This window comes from Mus musculus, chromosome 1 (genome assembly GCF_000001635.26).
Source record: "Mus musculus strain C57BL/6J chromosome 1, GRCm38.p6 C57BL/6J".
NCBI classification, from domain to species: Eukaryota; Metazoa; Chordata; class Mammalia; order Rodentia; family Muridae; genus Mus; species Mus musculus.
In genome coordinates this window covers 152874839-152891773 of record NC_000067.6, presented here as the reverse complement: position 1 = coordinate 152891773, position 16935 = coordinate 152874839, and the positions used below count along the sequence as shown (strand labels likewise).

Here is a 16935-nt window from a genome sequence, read left to right as displayed (position 1 = left end):
CTTGGCTGGCCTGGAACTCACTTTGTAGTCCAGGCTGGCCTCGAACTCAGAAATCTGCCTGCCTCAGCCTCCCAAGTGCTGGGATTAAAGGCGTGTGCCACCACTGCCCAGCTAAGATTACATATCTTAAAATTTAAATAACAAAAATGTCATTTGTTTGTCTGAACATTTGTTCTTTAATGAAACAAGATTAGAACATTTTGAGAAGCACAAACTCAAATGATAAGGCATATTGGTTATAAATTCTGCCTTAAAGGATGAGAAAAGAAACCAACACAGATTTATTTTCTAATGTAAAAATAATTTGGTTGACCAAATTTATACACAGGGGTCTTTTTTGTAGGCTTCTTAGGACAGCAGTGTGGTGTACCAAACTGACTTTAGAAGGCCTTTGAATTAAAACTGCCTTATTTTTTTTTTAATTGTCATAAATTCAGGTCCCTGACCTTACATACTGACAAGGTAACCTTAACCTCTGTAGTTTTCATTTTACTGCCAGTGATCGTGATAGACGTGTACATGAGAAGCTGTGACTTTCTTAGGCGAAGTTCAATTTAGTTTTATATAGGCACTGAGCCTCTTTTCTGCATTGACTTGATTTTCTAAATTTTAATATATTACTATTTCATTTTTAAATATGCTAATATAGCCCTGGAGGTAATTGAGGGGTCTGTAGTGTGAAATGAACTTCTTCATTGTATGAGACTACCATCTTACCTTATTAATATAGTTTATACTTTGAAAATGCCTTTCTGGAATTGTCTTCGATCTCTAGAACCTGTGAGTATTTTACTGTATATTAGTTGATGGAAAGAAATTAAGGATTCACGTAGAACCGGCAGACTTTAAAATGCAATTATTTCTTGAACTCAGTGTAATCATAAGAATGCATAACTCGTGGGAAAAAGCAGGAGAACTAGAGGTAGAGATGGCATTCTTTTGTATTGAATGTGGAAGAGGGCCTGAAGCTAAAGACTCCAGGCAGCTACCAGAAACAAGAGAAGGAAAAATGCCGATTCTTTGCCCAGAGTCTTGAGAAAGAAGTACAGACTTCCTACATGATGATACTTTGATTTTTAGAACACTGGAAGTCCTATTGAGATTTTGATAATGTATTTCATTCTAGACCACAGATTTATAGTAAGCTGTTAAGCAAAACTAAGATAATAAAGCAGTGTTTTCATAGAGCATCACAAAGTTTAAAGTGCTGATTTTGATCCCAGCAGTGTTTAAAGCACCTGTTATGTCCAGCCTTACCAGTGCTGAAGGTTCTATGCATCTCATTTTTAAAGCAGACCCTTGAATGTTTTTCCTTGTATTTATATGGTAAACCTACCCAGTATCTAGTATATATTAGAATATATTCTGCTGGTAGGCATTCTCTGTTAGGCATGAGGATTGTCATACTTCCAAGACAAATTTAAGAGCATCAGATTAAACTGGATTTTTTGAGGAATATACAGGAGCTTGGTGGATAGCATGAGCTGGCCTCATTCTCATTCTGTCCTTACAGTATGGTATTTATTCCTTCTGCCTCGGCCTCTGGTGCTGGAATTATAGATGAGCACCATTGCACCTAAGAATGAAACTGGATTCTCTCATCATTTTTAATGTGATAATGTATCGTGAACATCCAAGAGGGAGGTGTGCTTGTCTCAGAGTTTGCCATGATTGGTGTTTTCTTAGAAAAAGAAAAAAATTGATGCTATTCTTTCAGGTTTTTTTGTTTCTTAATTTTCCTACTACCACATATTGCGCTCACCATGGCAAGGTACAGATATTGCCATTCTTAAAATGTTCCACCTCTAAAATCTTAGCTTCAGCCTTTCTGACCACAGCCCTTCCTCCATTAATCTGCTTCTAATTAAGACTCCCAGCTAGGTGGTGGCCATACCTTTAACCACAGCAGGGGAGGCAGAGGCAGGCAGATCTCTTTGAAGCCAGCCTGATCTAGGGAGCAAGTTCCCAGGACAGCCAGGGCTACACAAAGAAACCTTGTCTGAGAGAAGGGTGGGGGGAGACTTCCTACATTCTGATTTTTCTTTCTTTCTTACCGCTTTTTTCTATTCTTCCTATCTTGTTTTTCCAGCCCTTCTTTTGATACTGGTTTCCTATCAGTATCCTCTCCTTCATCCTATTTCCTTTCTCATTCATCTAGAAAAATCCAATGTTGAATGATTCTGACAGTCTGCTTTGGGTAACCTGTCATTAAAAAAGTCTTCCTGGCTAGTTAACTGTCACTTACACAAAGTCTTCAGTTGTATTTCACCTTACTGGCTTGTCTAATTCTTCATAGTAATTATTTTACACTTTTATTATTTCTTGAAGCTTTACAGTTAGTAGATGGCCTTTATATCAGACATACTCTCTTATAAAAGTAAAAGTCTTTTGGTAGCACTGATCTTATTCCTCTTCCCTTTTTTGGCTTTTGTTTCCCTCCATATTAACGTTATATTGTATTGTTTTGTTTTTGAGACAGGGTCTCACTGTATTACAGTAGCCTTGGCTAGCCTGAACTCTCCCTAGAGAGATCCACTTGCCTCTGCCTCAAGTTCTGGGACTAAAGGTGTATAAACTACCATGCCTGGCTGGGATGTTTTATAATAATGCATTTTTATAATAATTCTGTCCTGTTGCTAAAGAGCTTTGATGATTAATTTGACTGTCACATGGGTCTTAGATTAGCATTGATTCACTTTTAATCTTAAGTCATACCTGTTACAGTCTTCTTGCTATGCCATTGAGGCTAGTGTAGACCAGCAGTGAGGAGTAGCTTTAGAGGCACTTCAGTCAATAGTCAGATTTAGGTTTTATTTTATGCCAGACTATACCAAACACTTTCTGTTTATTATTTTGAATTTTAATAGCAATCCTATGAGTTATGTACCATTTTGTTTGGTTTTACAGACGGGCAAATAGACTTAGAATAGTTAAGGCTAATGTCATTCTAAGATTGACAGAGTTGAGTTTTGAGCCTGGGAATTAGTTCAGAGTCAATAATTTTTAACTATGCATCATTCTGACTGTCTTTAATATAATTTATTTGGGATTGTTTTTGTTTATATATTATGCATTGCTATAAAACATAACATTCATAATTACACATTTAATCTGACAAAATTTATCAATCCCAACTTTTAGGGTGCATTATTTTTTCTAGGGGAGTAGAAGTTAGACTAATTTTTTTGAAAAGTTTTCTGATGGGAGCAGAAAGAGGAGATTCTTTGAAATTCATTGCAACCACGTAAGAATGGAAGCAAGAATGGGATCATGGTGTTTTAAAAACTGAAAGACTAAAGATTTAGGGTGGGAAGATAAGATGGCATATTAGTTAAGTCTCCAGTGGTAAAGAGAAAAAGAACTTTACTCTTTAAGTATGAAAGGGATGGAGTCCTGGCACCAATAGCTGTGAGTTGTGGAACAGTGCCTCCAATTTAAAATAACCGAAAGAGACAGTAGAACCTGGATTCTAAATGGAATTTGCATCTCTGACCTCATTTTCCCTTCACCCCATTCCATTGCAGTTAGAAATTAAGTCTAGGGCTGGTGAGATGGCTCAGTGGGTAAGAGCACCCGACTGCTCTTCCAAAGGTCCGAAGTTCAAATCCCAGCAACCACATGGTGGCTCACAACCATCCGTAATGAGATCTGATGCCCTCTTCTGGTGCGTCTGAAGACAGCTACAGTGTACTTACATATAATAAATAAATAAATCTTAAAAAAAAAAAAAAAAAAAAAAAAGAAATTAAGTCTAGTTGCTGCCAGTATCTGTGACGAAGTAGCCAGTTTCTGTTCTTCTTCTTTAGCACCACTTAAAACGTGGACTTAGAAAAGTTACTAATGACTCCTGAATTATGTGTGTGTGGCTCCAGTGGAGTGGGAACCTGGTAAATCTGTAGCAGGAAGCAAATTTTGCCTTATAAATTGAGGGGATTGCTTTAAAATAAGAAAAATCCATATGCTAGGTTTCTAAAAGGAAAGTTAACTAAAGAAAATACAATAAGTATTGTGTCCTTGATGTGCCACAGATACACATAGGTATGACAGGCCTCTGTATCTTTCCTAGCTAGGAGGACAGATGTGAGAATCTATATGTTCACATGCCAGGAGTTTATTATAAATCCGTGCTACTAGTTTTTTCTAACTAAAGCTAGTGTTGTAGCATTCAGTCTTCATTTCTTTACTCCTTTGTATCTGTCAGTTTGATATCTCCCAACCAACCATAAATATTTTTGGGGGGGGGGGGTTCGAGACAGGGTTTCTCTGTGTATCCCTGGCTGTCCTGGAACTCACTTTGTAGACCTGGCTGGCCTCCAACTCAGAAATCCGCCTGCCTCTGCCTCCCCAGGGCTGGGATTAAAGGCGTGCGCCACCACGCCGGGCCCAACCATAGATTGAAAAACGTTAATCATGTTCAAACTAAACATACAGACTTTGGCTTCCCATCACTGTTTTCTAAATAATATAAGAACTATTTATATAATATATAGTAGCAGGTATTACAAGCACTGTAAAGAAGGTGGCTTAAAGTATATGTAGAAATGTATTCCTTCCTGTATTAGAGTGTGAAGCCCATTCTGGGTGTTAGCATGGGGTCTGAGAGCGTGATCACAGAGAACCTAGCTAGTTCTCTTTAGCCCCTTTATAAAGGCACTAGTCCCATTCTTGAGGGTTTAACCTTCATATGATATTCATTTTCAAGAGTCAGCATTTGTTAATATTTTTGTACTGGAGATTAAGTTTCAGCATGCATTTGGAAGGAGATATGCAGCATTTAAATGAGAGCTAGTAGTTTAAGTTACCCAATTTCTAAACTTTCTTCTAGAAATGTTATAGCTTAAGTCTGTGATCTATTTTGAATTAATTGTGCATATTGTTGTGATGTATTATTTGAGGTTGTATTATGGTTAAAATTTTTCATTCAGGTATTAGTATCATTTCTTGAGAAAAAAAATTCTCCTTTAAATTCCTTGGTAGTTCTGTCAAAAGTTGGCTACACACAAAAACATATTCACATACATACATACATAAGTGTCTTAGTGCTCTATCACTGTGAAAAGACATTACCATGGCAACTCTTATAAAAAGAAAGCATTTAATTGGGACTTGCTTATAGTTTCAGAGGTTTAGTCCAATATTATCAAGGCGAGGAACATGGCAGCTTGCAGGCAGACATGATGCTGAAGATGTCCCGGAGAGTTCTACATTCAGATCCACAGGCCCCCGCATGAAGACCATTGGACCTGAGTTGGGCTTCTGAAACCTCAAAGCCCACCGCAGTGACACTTTCAACAAGGCCACACCTACCCCCAAAAGATCACACCTCCTAATTCTTCTAAGAAGTGCAACTCCCTGACAACTAAATATTCAACTATGTGAACCTATGGGGAGGCAGGAGGATGGGGGAGAAAGAGTCTTATTTAAACCACCACAATAAGTATACCAGTAGATGTTGATTTCTGACTCTTGAAATCAATAAGCCACTCCCTTGATTACCATAGCTCTCTAGTAGGTTTTGAGATCAGGTAACATACAAATTTCTAAACTATTTATTTGGAAAATCATTCCAGTAATAAATGCTTTTGTCTCCAGATAAACATGAAACGCACCTACTAGTTTCTATCAAAAAACACATACCAGCGCTTTTATTAAAATTGCGTTATAACTATAGATCATTTGGGAGTAACTCTAATGAGACCAACCAATTGCAGCTGGCTATCATATTGATTTGTGTTTATATGATTTTAGTTCTTTTTAAATTTCTAAAGACTTATTTTGTGGTGCAGCTTATTGTCTATCTTGTAACTTCATGTACACTTGGGGAAAAGTGTGTTTTATTTGGCAGAATATTCTATGGATATTAATTAAGTCAGGTTGTTTTCTAGTATTGGTCTAACCTTACTTGGCTTTCTGCCTTGCTTATTTTATTGTATTATTTACTGAAAGGTAAAGAATCTAAGTAATTGTAGATTTTTCTGTTTCTCCTCTTTGGTTTTTCCATGTATGTGTAAAGTTAGGACAGTTCACTTGCCTTCCATCTACTCCTTTTCCCCGTTTCTTTGGGAGTGTGCATGTGTGTGTGTAGAAAGGATCTCGTGTAGCCCATGTTGGCCTCAGCTTTTTAAGCCTTCAAAGTCCTAGGATTAATGATAACACTGCCATGCATGGCCTTATTACCCTATACCCCACCCTATTTGGTTTTTTGGGGTTTTTTGACTTGTCCTATTGTGGAATATCTACATTTGTTTTAATCACTATCATCTGGTTTTGGGGGGTTGGGTTTTTTTTTTGTTTGTTTGTTTGTTGGTTTTGGTTTTGGTTTTTTGGTTTTTTCCTCAAAGACAGTAATTTTAAGGTAAACTTCATTTTTTAAAATATTTATTTATTCATTTTTATATACATGAATACACCGTAGCTGTACAGATGGTTGTGAGCCTTCACGTGGTTGTTGGGAATTGGATTTTTAGGACCTCTGCTTGCTCAGTTCCTGCTTGCTCCGGCCCAAAGATTTATTTATTACTATACATAAGTATACTGTATCTGAGTACACTGTAGCTGTACAGATGATTGTGAGCCACCATGTGGTTGCTGGGATCTGAACTCAGGACCTTTGGAAGAGCAGTCGGTGCTTTTACCCGCTGAGCCACCCTGCCAGCCCTTAAAGTCAATGTAAAACAAAAAGTAAAGTGCTATTTTATGTTTACTCTCAAGTCTATTTGTGGAACTCTTCACCTTTATGCTTAGTTTCACGTTTCCATTTGGTATGTTCTTTCATCCTGAAAAGCTCTTGTTTTAATACTCTTTGTGAGTATTGATCTGTTAGCTGAAAAGTTCCTTTGTTCTTTACTTCTGCAAATGTTTATTCTCCCTTTTTGAAAGGTACTTTTGCTCGCTATAAGATTGTATAGATTGACATTTTCTTTTTTCTGTACTTTGAAAATGGTGCCTCTAGCTTTCCTTTTCTTTGATAGTATTCAGCCATGATTCTTACTGTTCTTATTTCCTATAGAACATTTTTTTCTTTACTTGTTTAAAAAGATTTCTTCTATTAAAATGAGTCCATAGGTTTTTCTCTATAGTTGTTTATTGAGTATTTTAACATCTGTGGGTAAACCGTTCTCATCAGTTTGTGGAAATACTTGATCTTTTCAGGCAAATTGGAAATCTGAACTTTGATGATATTTAAATAACAAAGATTCAAGTTTAGGTTCTGTTTGATCTTTATTTATGAGGATGCTACCAAAGAAAGTGGAATAGTGTAGAGACTTGACACATAATAGCCCTTAAAATTGTATATTTTTGACCTTTTTATATGAACAGCATTTGGCTGTAGGCCAGAGAAAGCCATAACATTTTTGTGATGTCTTTTTCTTCAGGGATATTCTGCAGCTGCCATCCATGTATGTATGTATATATGTATGCATGCATGCATATATGTGATAGTTCTTCTATACCATTCATGCAAGAAATTACAGAATGCCTATGTTCTATGGTAATTGTCTTTTTAATAGGATCATTTCTAAAATTGGGGTTCAGTGGGTAAGTTAGAGAAGAGGGTATAGAGAAACTTCTTGTCTAAGAGCTTGATCTAGAAACTAAAAACCAAGACAATTTCCCAGAATCTTTTTCAGGTTTAAGAAAAGGAGACTTGTGGGTGAACTATATGCTGATTAATTGGCAACTTAAATCCTAAGCACTACTATAATATTTGTAATTGAGGTTTGACTATCTGAGCCATTGGAAGGTTCTGCATTATGAAAATGTTTAGGCTCTAGAGTTCTGGGTTTGAATCCCAGTGCTAAGTCTTTGTAGCCTTCTCAAGTTTCCTATGAAGTATTTCTTTTTATATTTGGAGAAATCCCAAGTTGCTATGGAAAAAGCCTGAATGATTTATGTATTTTACATTATGTATTGTAGGCGCCAAGGGATTATTAGTTGTCATTCTTTCTCTATAAATTCACTGTTAATGTCATCTAGTTCAGGAACTTTTTCCCTTATGTTTGTTTGTTTCTTTGTCTATGGTACTAGGAATTGAACCCAAGTTCTTTATGGTAGGCAAATACTCTGCCATTAAACTACACATCTTTATGTCTCCCATCTCCTTTTTTTTTTTTTTTTTTAATGGTTTTTCGAGACAGGGTTTCTCTGTGTAGCCCTGGCTGTCCTGGAACTCACTTTGTAACCCAGGCTGGCCTCGAACTCAGAAATCTGCCTGCCGAGTGCTGGGATTAAAGGAGTGCGCCACCACGCCCGGCTCCCACCCCCTTTTTGAGAATTTTATTTTAAAACAAACTGGTCTTGAACTTGTATCATAGTGCAGGCTACTCTCAAGCATTTGGTCCTTCTGCACCAGCCCCTTCCCAGGTAGCTGCTGCCTTTCCCAGGCATAGAATATTCAGTCAAGTTCCTGTGGCTGTCAGGAAATGGTTTTTACCCATCTTTTCCCTCTCTAGTAGATCTTTTATGTGTTATTTCTTATTCTATCCTATCTTATAAAGAAATGTTAGGTATGCATCTTTAAAATCCTTTTGTAAGCTAGAAGTGGCTGAAACAGAAGGATTGCCATGAGTTTGGGCCAGCCTGGGCTTCAGAGCAAGACTCTGTCTATACTCTGTCACAGTTGAAGACTATCTATATATAGTCTTATTATGCCCCACTTTTCCAAAGAAAATGTGTTTTAATAAGATTCTCAGCAACTTCCACATTGTTAAATCCAATGGTCAGTGTGTAGACCTCATCTTACTTTTTACCTCACAGCATTTATTTACAGATACTGGTTTTTTGTTTGTTTGTTTTTATTTTTGGTTTTTCAAGACAGGATTTCTCTGTGTAGCCCTGGCTGTCCTGGATCTCACTTTGTAGACCAGGCTGGCCTCGAACTCAGAAATCTGCCTGCCTCTGCCTCCTGAGTGCTGGCAGATACTGCTTTCTTGGTGCTCTTTTTTTTTTTTTTTTTCAACTTGGCTTCTAGGTCAATCATGTTCAACAATTTTAGTGTTTTCTATCCTGTATTCTGTATTTTCTAAATGTCTGGACTCCTGTACGTCTGTACTTTGTGACAGTGCTGTCCTAGGCTTTGAATCTTGTTTATATATTGGTGAGTCTTGGATGAGCACCAGTACTGTGTTTCTTCTAAACCGTATATTCTTAAAGAGCCATTGCATGTTTAGTAATTTCAGATCTTATCATTATCAAAAATAATAGCAGATGTTTTTAATTTACCTGTGAAGTATTGTTGACCCCCAATGAACTCTTTTCTTCTAACCCTATTCCATGTCTTCTCCATTAGCAAATGCTAAATCCTCCCAGATTTTTTTTTCTCCTACTGAAAACCATGGAACCACCTTAGACCTTCTTCCATACCCCAACATTTGGTTATTTGATATGTTATTTACTAGAGACTGATCATATCTACCATCTCATCATTGCTGCCTATTGATAAATCACTCAGGGCTTAATGTAGCAGTCCAGTGGAACTAAGGCAGGTCATCATGATGTCTTCAAAAATTCCAGATATTTTGCTTCAAAGCCTTTTCCTTCTTGGACTAGCTCAAGTTGGTGCTGACGTTCATGGTCTAATTCATTCATGGTCTTCAATGGCTGTAATAGTTAAGAAAATCAGATCTCTTTTTGTGTTCTCTCATCCTCAGCTTCATTCTGTGGTGATAGTGTTAGAAAGGGGCAAGCATAAAATGCAGAGAAATTGTCTGTCAAAGAGAGTGACAGGACAGAGTCATGTGATCTGCAGAGAGTTGAGAAGGGTGCAGATGTCAGGATGTATGTTATTCATTGGGGCCAAAATAATGGATCATAGGGTCTATATGATCTGTATTGGGTCTAGTTTATTAAATTATCTAAATATGTAACCCATTTCTTAATCAGATATGAAGATCAATAAAAAGGAATTGTCTAGATAAAACTAAAAATGTAGGATAAGTAATGGTTTCTGGTAAAAATTTCAGAGGCCACCTGTAAGTAGAGAACATTCTTTGTATACCATAATATTATAGTTCTATTTGTAGTTAGCTCACACTGTCTTCCTTACATATTGTTGCTAATAAATTAACTTGCTCATCTCCCACATTGCTTTTGTGCTGCATTAGGCAGTTGGTACCTCTAATCTAAGTGTATTTGGTGCTTTACATTATGTAAAGGGCTGTGATTACTTTGTCCAGTGTCAAAGGATAGAATCACACTCCTGTTTTCCTTTTTAGACTTAAAAAAATTCTCAGAGCATTTTTAGGTTCTCACTGAAGGTATTTTTGTCGCCATAGTTCTCTTTACCCGTGTGTCCTATAGTAAAAATCATATATTTAGCTGTCAGATTGGCTTTGTTCCCTAAGCAATATGCATCAAGGTTTCTTTCTCCTTTTTCATATGCTAATAATAAATAGTTGTCTGGGTGTACCACAGATTTTCCACACATTGTAGAGCATCTTGGATGCATCCAGGGGTTGATAATAATGAATAAAATTGTTGTAAGCATCTGTGTGCATGTTTGTGTAGATAAAAATTTTCATTTTGTTTGTGTAGATGCTGGAAGCACAGTTTTCAAATTGTGTGATAGCATAAAGTATGAGAAACGTTTCTGTTCTCCATTTGCTGTTACTACTTTGTGCTACCACTAACAGTCAGGAGAGCGCCTGCAGAGCCAGACTTACCAACACACTGATTTTGTCAGTGTTCTGGACTTGACCACTTAATTGTATAGAGGGGTCTTGTTATTCTTTTTTTTTTTTTTTTAAGATTTATTTGTTTACTTATTTATTCTATGTAAGTACACCGTAGCTGTCCAGAAGAGGGAGTCAGATCTTGTTAGGGATGGTTGTGAGCCATCATGTGGTTGCTGGGAATTGAACTCAGGACCTTCAGAAGAGCAGTCGGTGTTCTTAACTGCTGAGCCATCTCTCCAGCCCTTATTGTTCTTTAAATTTGCATTAACAATAGTTTCAGATCTATTTCCTTTTTCATTTTTACAGTGATTTAGTATTCTGTTAATCCTACATTTATTATTCACATATACAAATATCTGATTACTTCACCATTGTCTTTTAAGGTAATCTTTTCTGAACATTTATCTATCATGATACTAATTTAGTTGCTTTCTTTTAAATTTTTTCTCTGGTATTAAGACATTTATTCATTTTAATGTAGATTGCATTGCCTGCATACTTCAGGAAGATTTAGAGGTTATTACAAAGAAGTGTTTTTAAAGAGCTAATTTAAAGCTATTGCTTTGGTATATCTCATCTAATATAAGAATTGAGAATTTCTTATTTAACTATGTGAACTACTGGACTATCTTATTGTGCGCCTCAGTTAATTTCTGTAGAGTTAATTTACAGATTGATACACAGTACATAGGTCTCACTTGAATGAAAAGAGAATCTGGATTTTAGAAGGATAACTATGTGCTCGTGTTCTCTAATTGTATAAGATGGTGATCTCTAAACTGAAAAGATTTTTGTTATTCTTGGTTCTTGGATTTTTTTTTTTTTTTTGAAATACCTGAAAACAAGTATCAAGTTTTGAGTAACCAAAAGTTTAGGATCCTGACTTTAAATTGAGACACCATCCACACAGTGATTTATATTCATTTGGGTGAATGTCTAATAATCAACATGCTCTAGATAGATAGATAGATAGATAGATAGATAGATAGATAGATAGGTAGGTAGGTAGATAGATAGATAGATAGATAGACAGACAGACAGACAGACAGACAGACAGACAGACACACACACACACACACAGCTAAATAGATCCAACTTTGTTTAGTGGAAACATGTGTAAACCCACGATTTGTTTGTTTAGTGCTGCAGTGAAACTGCATGTGCACATGTATTGGAATAACTGGTCGAGCCATCCCTTTCTTAGAGAAGTTACTCGGTTTTTAAAATCCAAGAAAGAGTTGGTGCGAATGAAAAAAAAAAAAAAAACAGGAGTATATTGCAGGTTGAGTGGGTAAAACCTTCCACAAATAAAGATGCGGATACTGAAAGCAAGAAGCTCATAGAGGCTGATTGGGTCAGAGTCACAGCTTTACCATGTGACTTGCTATGTCAAGGAAGCTGGAATTGCTTTATCTCATTCTTTCCCATGAATATATGCTTTGAAAGTAGAGCAACAAAGCCCCCTCCCTCATGCATGCTTGACATTTCTATTTAGACATACTTTGGTGCTAAGCCTGAAGAACTGTGCATTCTCTTCTAAAATGTATTGATATGAGTTCCTAATTTGTAGGGAAAAAAAGGTATTTGCATTTTTTGGCTGATTGGGAGTTGTGATTATAAATAATAAAAAGAAATGTAATAATAGGTCACTTATTTTCAGTGCTTATGGTACTGATGACTTATGTTATTTATTCTCCTTCATCCTCAGAGCATCTCAGTGAGGTGGCTTATTTAATTATGTCCATCTTCTAAGTAAACTGGGTACTAGAGCACTTGATTCACTTTGTTACATGGCTGACAAATAGCAGAGCTCAAGTTGAACCCAGGCAGTCTGAATAAGACACTTAGTATCTCTTCTTATGCTCCTATTCTGTGAGGTCACATATATAGAGCACTTAAGTATAATGTCTAGCAATAGAACTGTAAATGTAAACAGTGATCAATAGCTAATAATTAACTCTTTTTACCTAAATCATTTGAGTTAATACTTCAGGAAACTGTTGTTTTGCCTATGGCTTCTGTTCCAGTACTTCATTATAATAATAGCACAAGATGATTCTGGAACCATGCTTAACCTACCTGCTGTTACCTGCTTCTTTGCTGATCTGTTTATACATTCTATATTAACTCTCTAGCAAGGACTATTACCTGTCTGTCCTTAATCTAGTGCCCCGCACATAAAAATGACCAGATGCTGTTCAGCAACTGAGTGAAGCCTAAAAATGTGACCTCTGCTGGCCTTAAACATTATTTATGCCACCTGTACCTGTGCTTTATTTTACGTGGTTTTCTGTTGGTTAAGAGTTCATCTGTTTGATGTTATATATACCTGGGCAGTTACATGGTTTTCTGTTGGTTAAGAGTCCATCTGTGGGGCTGGTGAGATGGCTCAGCGGTTAAGAGCGCCGACTGCTCTTCCAGAGTCCTGAGTTCAAATCCCAGCAACCACATGGAGGCTCACAACCATCCGTAATGAGATCTGATGCCCTCTTCTGGAGTGTCTGAAGACAGCTACAGTGTACTTACAAATAATAAATGAATAAATAAGTATTAAATAAAAGAGAAAGATTGTTATCTCTCTTAAAAAAAAAAAAAAAAGAGTCCATCTGTTTGATGTTATATATACCTGGGCAGTTTCACCCTGCAGCTTGCTGCTGGGCAGGAAACTGGTGTCTAATTCTGAAGAAATCACTCAGTTTAAGCACATGAGGGCAACATACAGGACCTAAAACCAAAATCTTTTAGAAATATACACAAAACAACATTTAAAGGTGTTTAAAGAAACTAATAAAAAAGAAAAAACTTTGCTATTTTTCATTTGCTTTTATATTAAGTCATTTCAAATAAATTTTTGAAAGTTTTTCCCCAGGGACCTTCTGTTTTTTTTGTGTTAACTCATATTTTCCTCCTCTCCTCTGTCTAGAGTGTCTTAGACCATTCTACCTTGTGAAAACTTGGATGTTCTTACAGATAGTCATTGTGGGAGAACGTTTCATTTAAGTCCCAGATGAGGACCGAAAACTTGAAATCAGAGGAGCATCTGAAATCAAGTAATATTAGGTAGGATAAAAATTACAAGGGATTTCTGCACTGTTATTAATTTCCAGGATGTACGTTAAGTTTCTCATATCTATAGACATTGAGGAAAGAATGTGCGACTTCTTGAAGGGGGAAATATGCTAAAGATCCTATTTTTACTTATGTGGCTTTATGAGAAATGATCTAGGTTTACTTTGACATTAGCATGTATATGTTTTTATGGTTCAAAAAACTTTTTAAGAATGTACTAAAATACATTTCAGGAATTTGTAATTAAATGTAAAGTTTCTGAGTATGAGTTTATAAGCCTTGGAATATGGGTTTCATCTTTTTCATATATAATGTTTCCTTTATTTATGTATATGGGTGTTTTGCCTGCATGTATATGTGTATACCCCAAGCATGCAAGCATGTAGTATGCAGAGTCTAGATCATGTTATTGGGTCCCCTGGGACTGGAATTAGAAAAGGTTGTGAGCCACCATGTCAGTGCTGAGAAAGGAACCTGGGTCCAGTGGAAGAACAGCTAGTGCTCTTAACTGCTGAGCCCAACTTTTCCAGCTTCCTGAGATTCATAATTATAAATTAGCCTATAGAGTTAAAGAAAATTTCTGTTATATATCTAATGATTTATTTATTAAAGACGGATGCAGGTAACATCCGTTCTGGGTTCTCTATGTCTGTAGAGATGGAATTAAATGTCTCAAAGGCCCCTGTAGAGTTTTGTAATAATTTATTATAGAATATATTATATACAGATAATACAGATATTTTATTATAATGCATCTATGTGATGCATTGTTACTCTTGCATCTTAATAATGACACAGCGTGTTTGATTAATGTTAGAAATATGGTTTCAGAACTGATGGTTGTCCCTGTAAGTTGGTACTATGATTGGTGACACTTGGAGCTACCCCTCACCTCCAAAAATCTTTCTTTTTATAATGCTTATGCGCTCTGGTTCTAGAATTACATTGCCCTCCTACTTTTCAATCCTGTGATCAGGGGACATTTCATCACTCTGTTCCTCTTTCCTCATCGACAAAATGTATTAATTACTCCTTAACTGATGGAATGGAATGATTGAAATTTAAAGTTATTTGCTTGTTTCCAGTGCTGGGGGTCAAAAATGGAGTAGTAGCATTCTACTGTTGCTACTACTGTCCCCATGTTTTGTTGTTTTTAGATAAGAGTCTTGTTATGTAGTCAGGGCTAGCCTTGAACTTCTTTGTCACCCAGGGATGACCCCATACTTTTTGAGCCTTGCTTCCTTTTTCTTGGGACTGCTGGTGTGTTACTGGCATGTACCTCTATGCCAGGTAAACGAGAGCACAATAAATCCATCTAACAAATGTGATCAAATAATATTATTATGCTATTAAGTTTTAACTGGTGAGTTCACACTCTATTATCAGCATGGCATTTCAGTCATTTGCTTTATATGCTATTGGGTCTCAAGTTTTTAAATGTTACTGTGAAGTAATCAGATATAATCATGACAGCTTTAGAGAGAAATGACAGAAACCTTTTTTTGTTTGTTTGTTTGTTTTGTTTTTGTTTGTTTAGTTTTTCGAGACAGGGTTTCTCTGTATAGCCCTGGCTGTCCTGGAACTCACTCTGTAGACCAGGCAGGCCTCGAACTCTGCCTCCCAAGTTGTTGGGATTAAAGGCATGAGCCACCATGCTCAGCTATGAAACCCAACATCTTGACCCAGTTTTGTTTTGTTTTGTTTTTTGTAATTTCTGTGTCTGTCACCAACGTTATTTTCTACTCATGCTAAAAATATAGTGGTTTTATTTTCTGTTCTTGAGAACATAGTTTTATGGCATCTGAATAGATTGTTTATTCTTCAGAATTGTGTGGAGGTAAAGAACGGGGATTTTTGACTGTCTTGAACCCATTGTGCTCTTTGAAGTAGTAGAGGAAGGAACACCTGATTTACAGTTAGGAAGCAGATCAGCAAGTAGTTTGGTAGTTATAGATTGTCCTTTGAGAGGCCTTTGTCTTAGTTATTCCACATGACAACAGCCTGACTGTATACATTGCAGCTTTCTGAACTATCTCCTGTCCAAGCTAACTATCGGAAGTGATTTTAGTGTCTTTGCTTTGTATTGTGTCCCCTCCTTCTCCTTCCTAGTTTCTTTGGAGAGTTCTTGAAAAGGAGTTTTTCTACTTAACTGTATCGTCCTTATCTTGTTTCCAGTCTTGACCTTTTTAATCCATGCTTCATGCATTTCTATCATCATCCCATGGTATGTATGTGCCCTATATGTACTCAGTGCCCATAGATACAAGGTAACATAACAGTGCTGTTATATTGTTACTTTCAAATCAGCATCGATTCCCTATTACAGAACTGAATTTAAACTCTTAAACACATCCTGCAAGTCTTCTCATGATCCGCTGCCTTTCTTGGTTCTCCAACTTCATCTGTAGCTTTTGACTTTGCATTTTATCTTTGTTTTACTTAGTTTTGTCTTTTGCGCTCATCCCTGAAATTCCCAGATCAGAATGGCCCTTCATAAACTTTATACACATACTCAAAGAATATAGGTCATGGAGTAAATGTATGGTGTAGATCAGTGGCTCCTAATGCTGTGATCCTTTAATACAGCTCCTCATGTTGTGGTGACACCCCCCCCCCCCATACAATTATTTTTTGCTACTTTATGACTGTAAATTTGCTACTGTTATGACTTGTAATGTAAATATCTGATATTCAGAATATCTGATATGTGATTTCTGTGAAAGGGTTGTTTGACGCCCATAGGGGGTCCTGAATTACAAGTTGAGAACACTTTATATAGAGCACTGGAGTGTGCAGAGATTTTTTTTTTTTTTCGTTTTTCGAGATAGGGTTTCTCTACGTAGCCCTGGCTGTCCTGGAACTCACTTTGTAGACCAGGCTGGCCTCAAACTCAGAAATCCTCCTGCCTCTGCCTCCCAAGTGCTGGGATTAAAGGCATGCGCCACCACTGCCTGGTGCAGAGATTTTTATATACACTGAGAGAAAGCAAATTCATGTTTTTTAACCTGAACTGAGGAAAATACCTAGTAACAGCCTCTTCCCTTAGAGTCTCTTCTAAATGACATTTAGTGGGATAGCAATAGCATTTATTCTTTTGCAGGTTATTAGGGGAAAAAAGTATTAGAAAACTTGCAGTCTAGAGAGCTATACTTTCATGTGTTTGCTGTGTGTTCATAATAAGTACATATCCACC

The 16935-nt window shown here is 36.7% G+C and overlaps 1 protein-coding gene across 10 annotated transcripts in view; it reads left to right on the top strand.

Moving 5' to 3' along the window:
- Window positions 1-16935, top strand: part of Smg7 (Smg-7 homolog, nonsense mediated mRNA decay factor (C. elegans)) — a 66136-nt gene that overhangs the window by 11357 nt on the left and 37844 nt on the right. For 4 of the 10 annotated variants that reach the window (XM_006529450.4, XM_030253290.1, XM_030253292.1 and 1 more), the window contains exon 2: window positions 13597-13733. The exons of the other annotated variants lie outside the window; for them this stretch is intronic. In XM_006529450.4, coding sequence (XP_006529513.1) covers window positions 13681-13733 — 53 coding nt within the window. In that variant the 5' untranslated portion in view covers window positions 13597-13680. The remainder of the gene's footprint in view (window positions 1-13596; window positions 13734-16935) is intronic. 10 annotated transcript variants of the gene reach the window in all.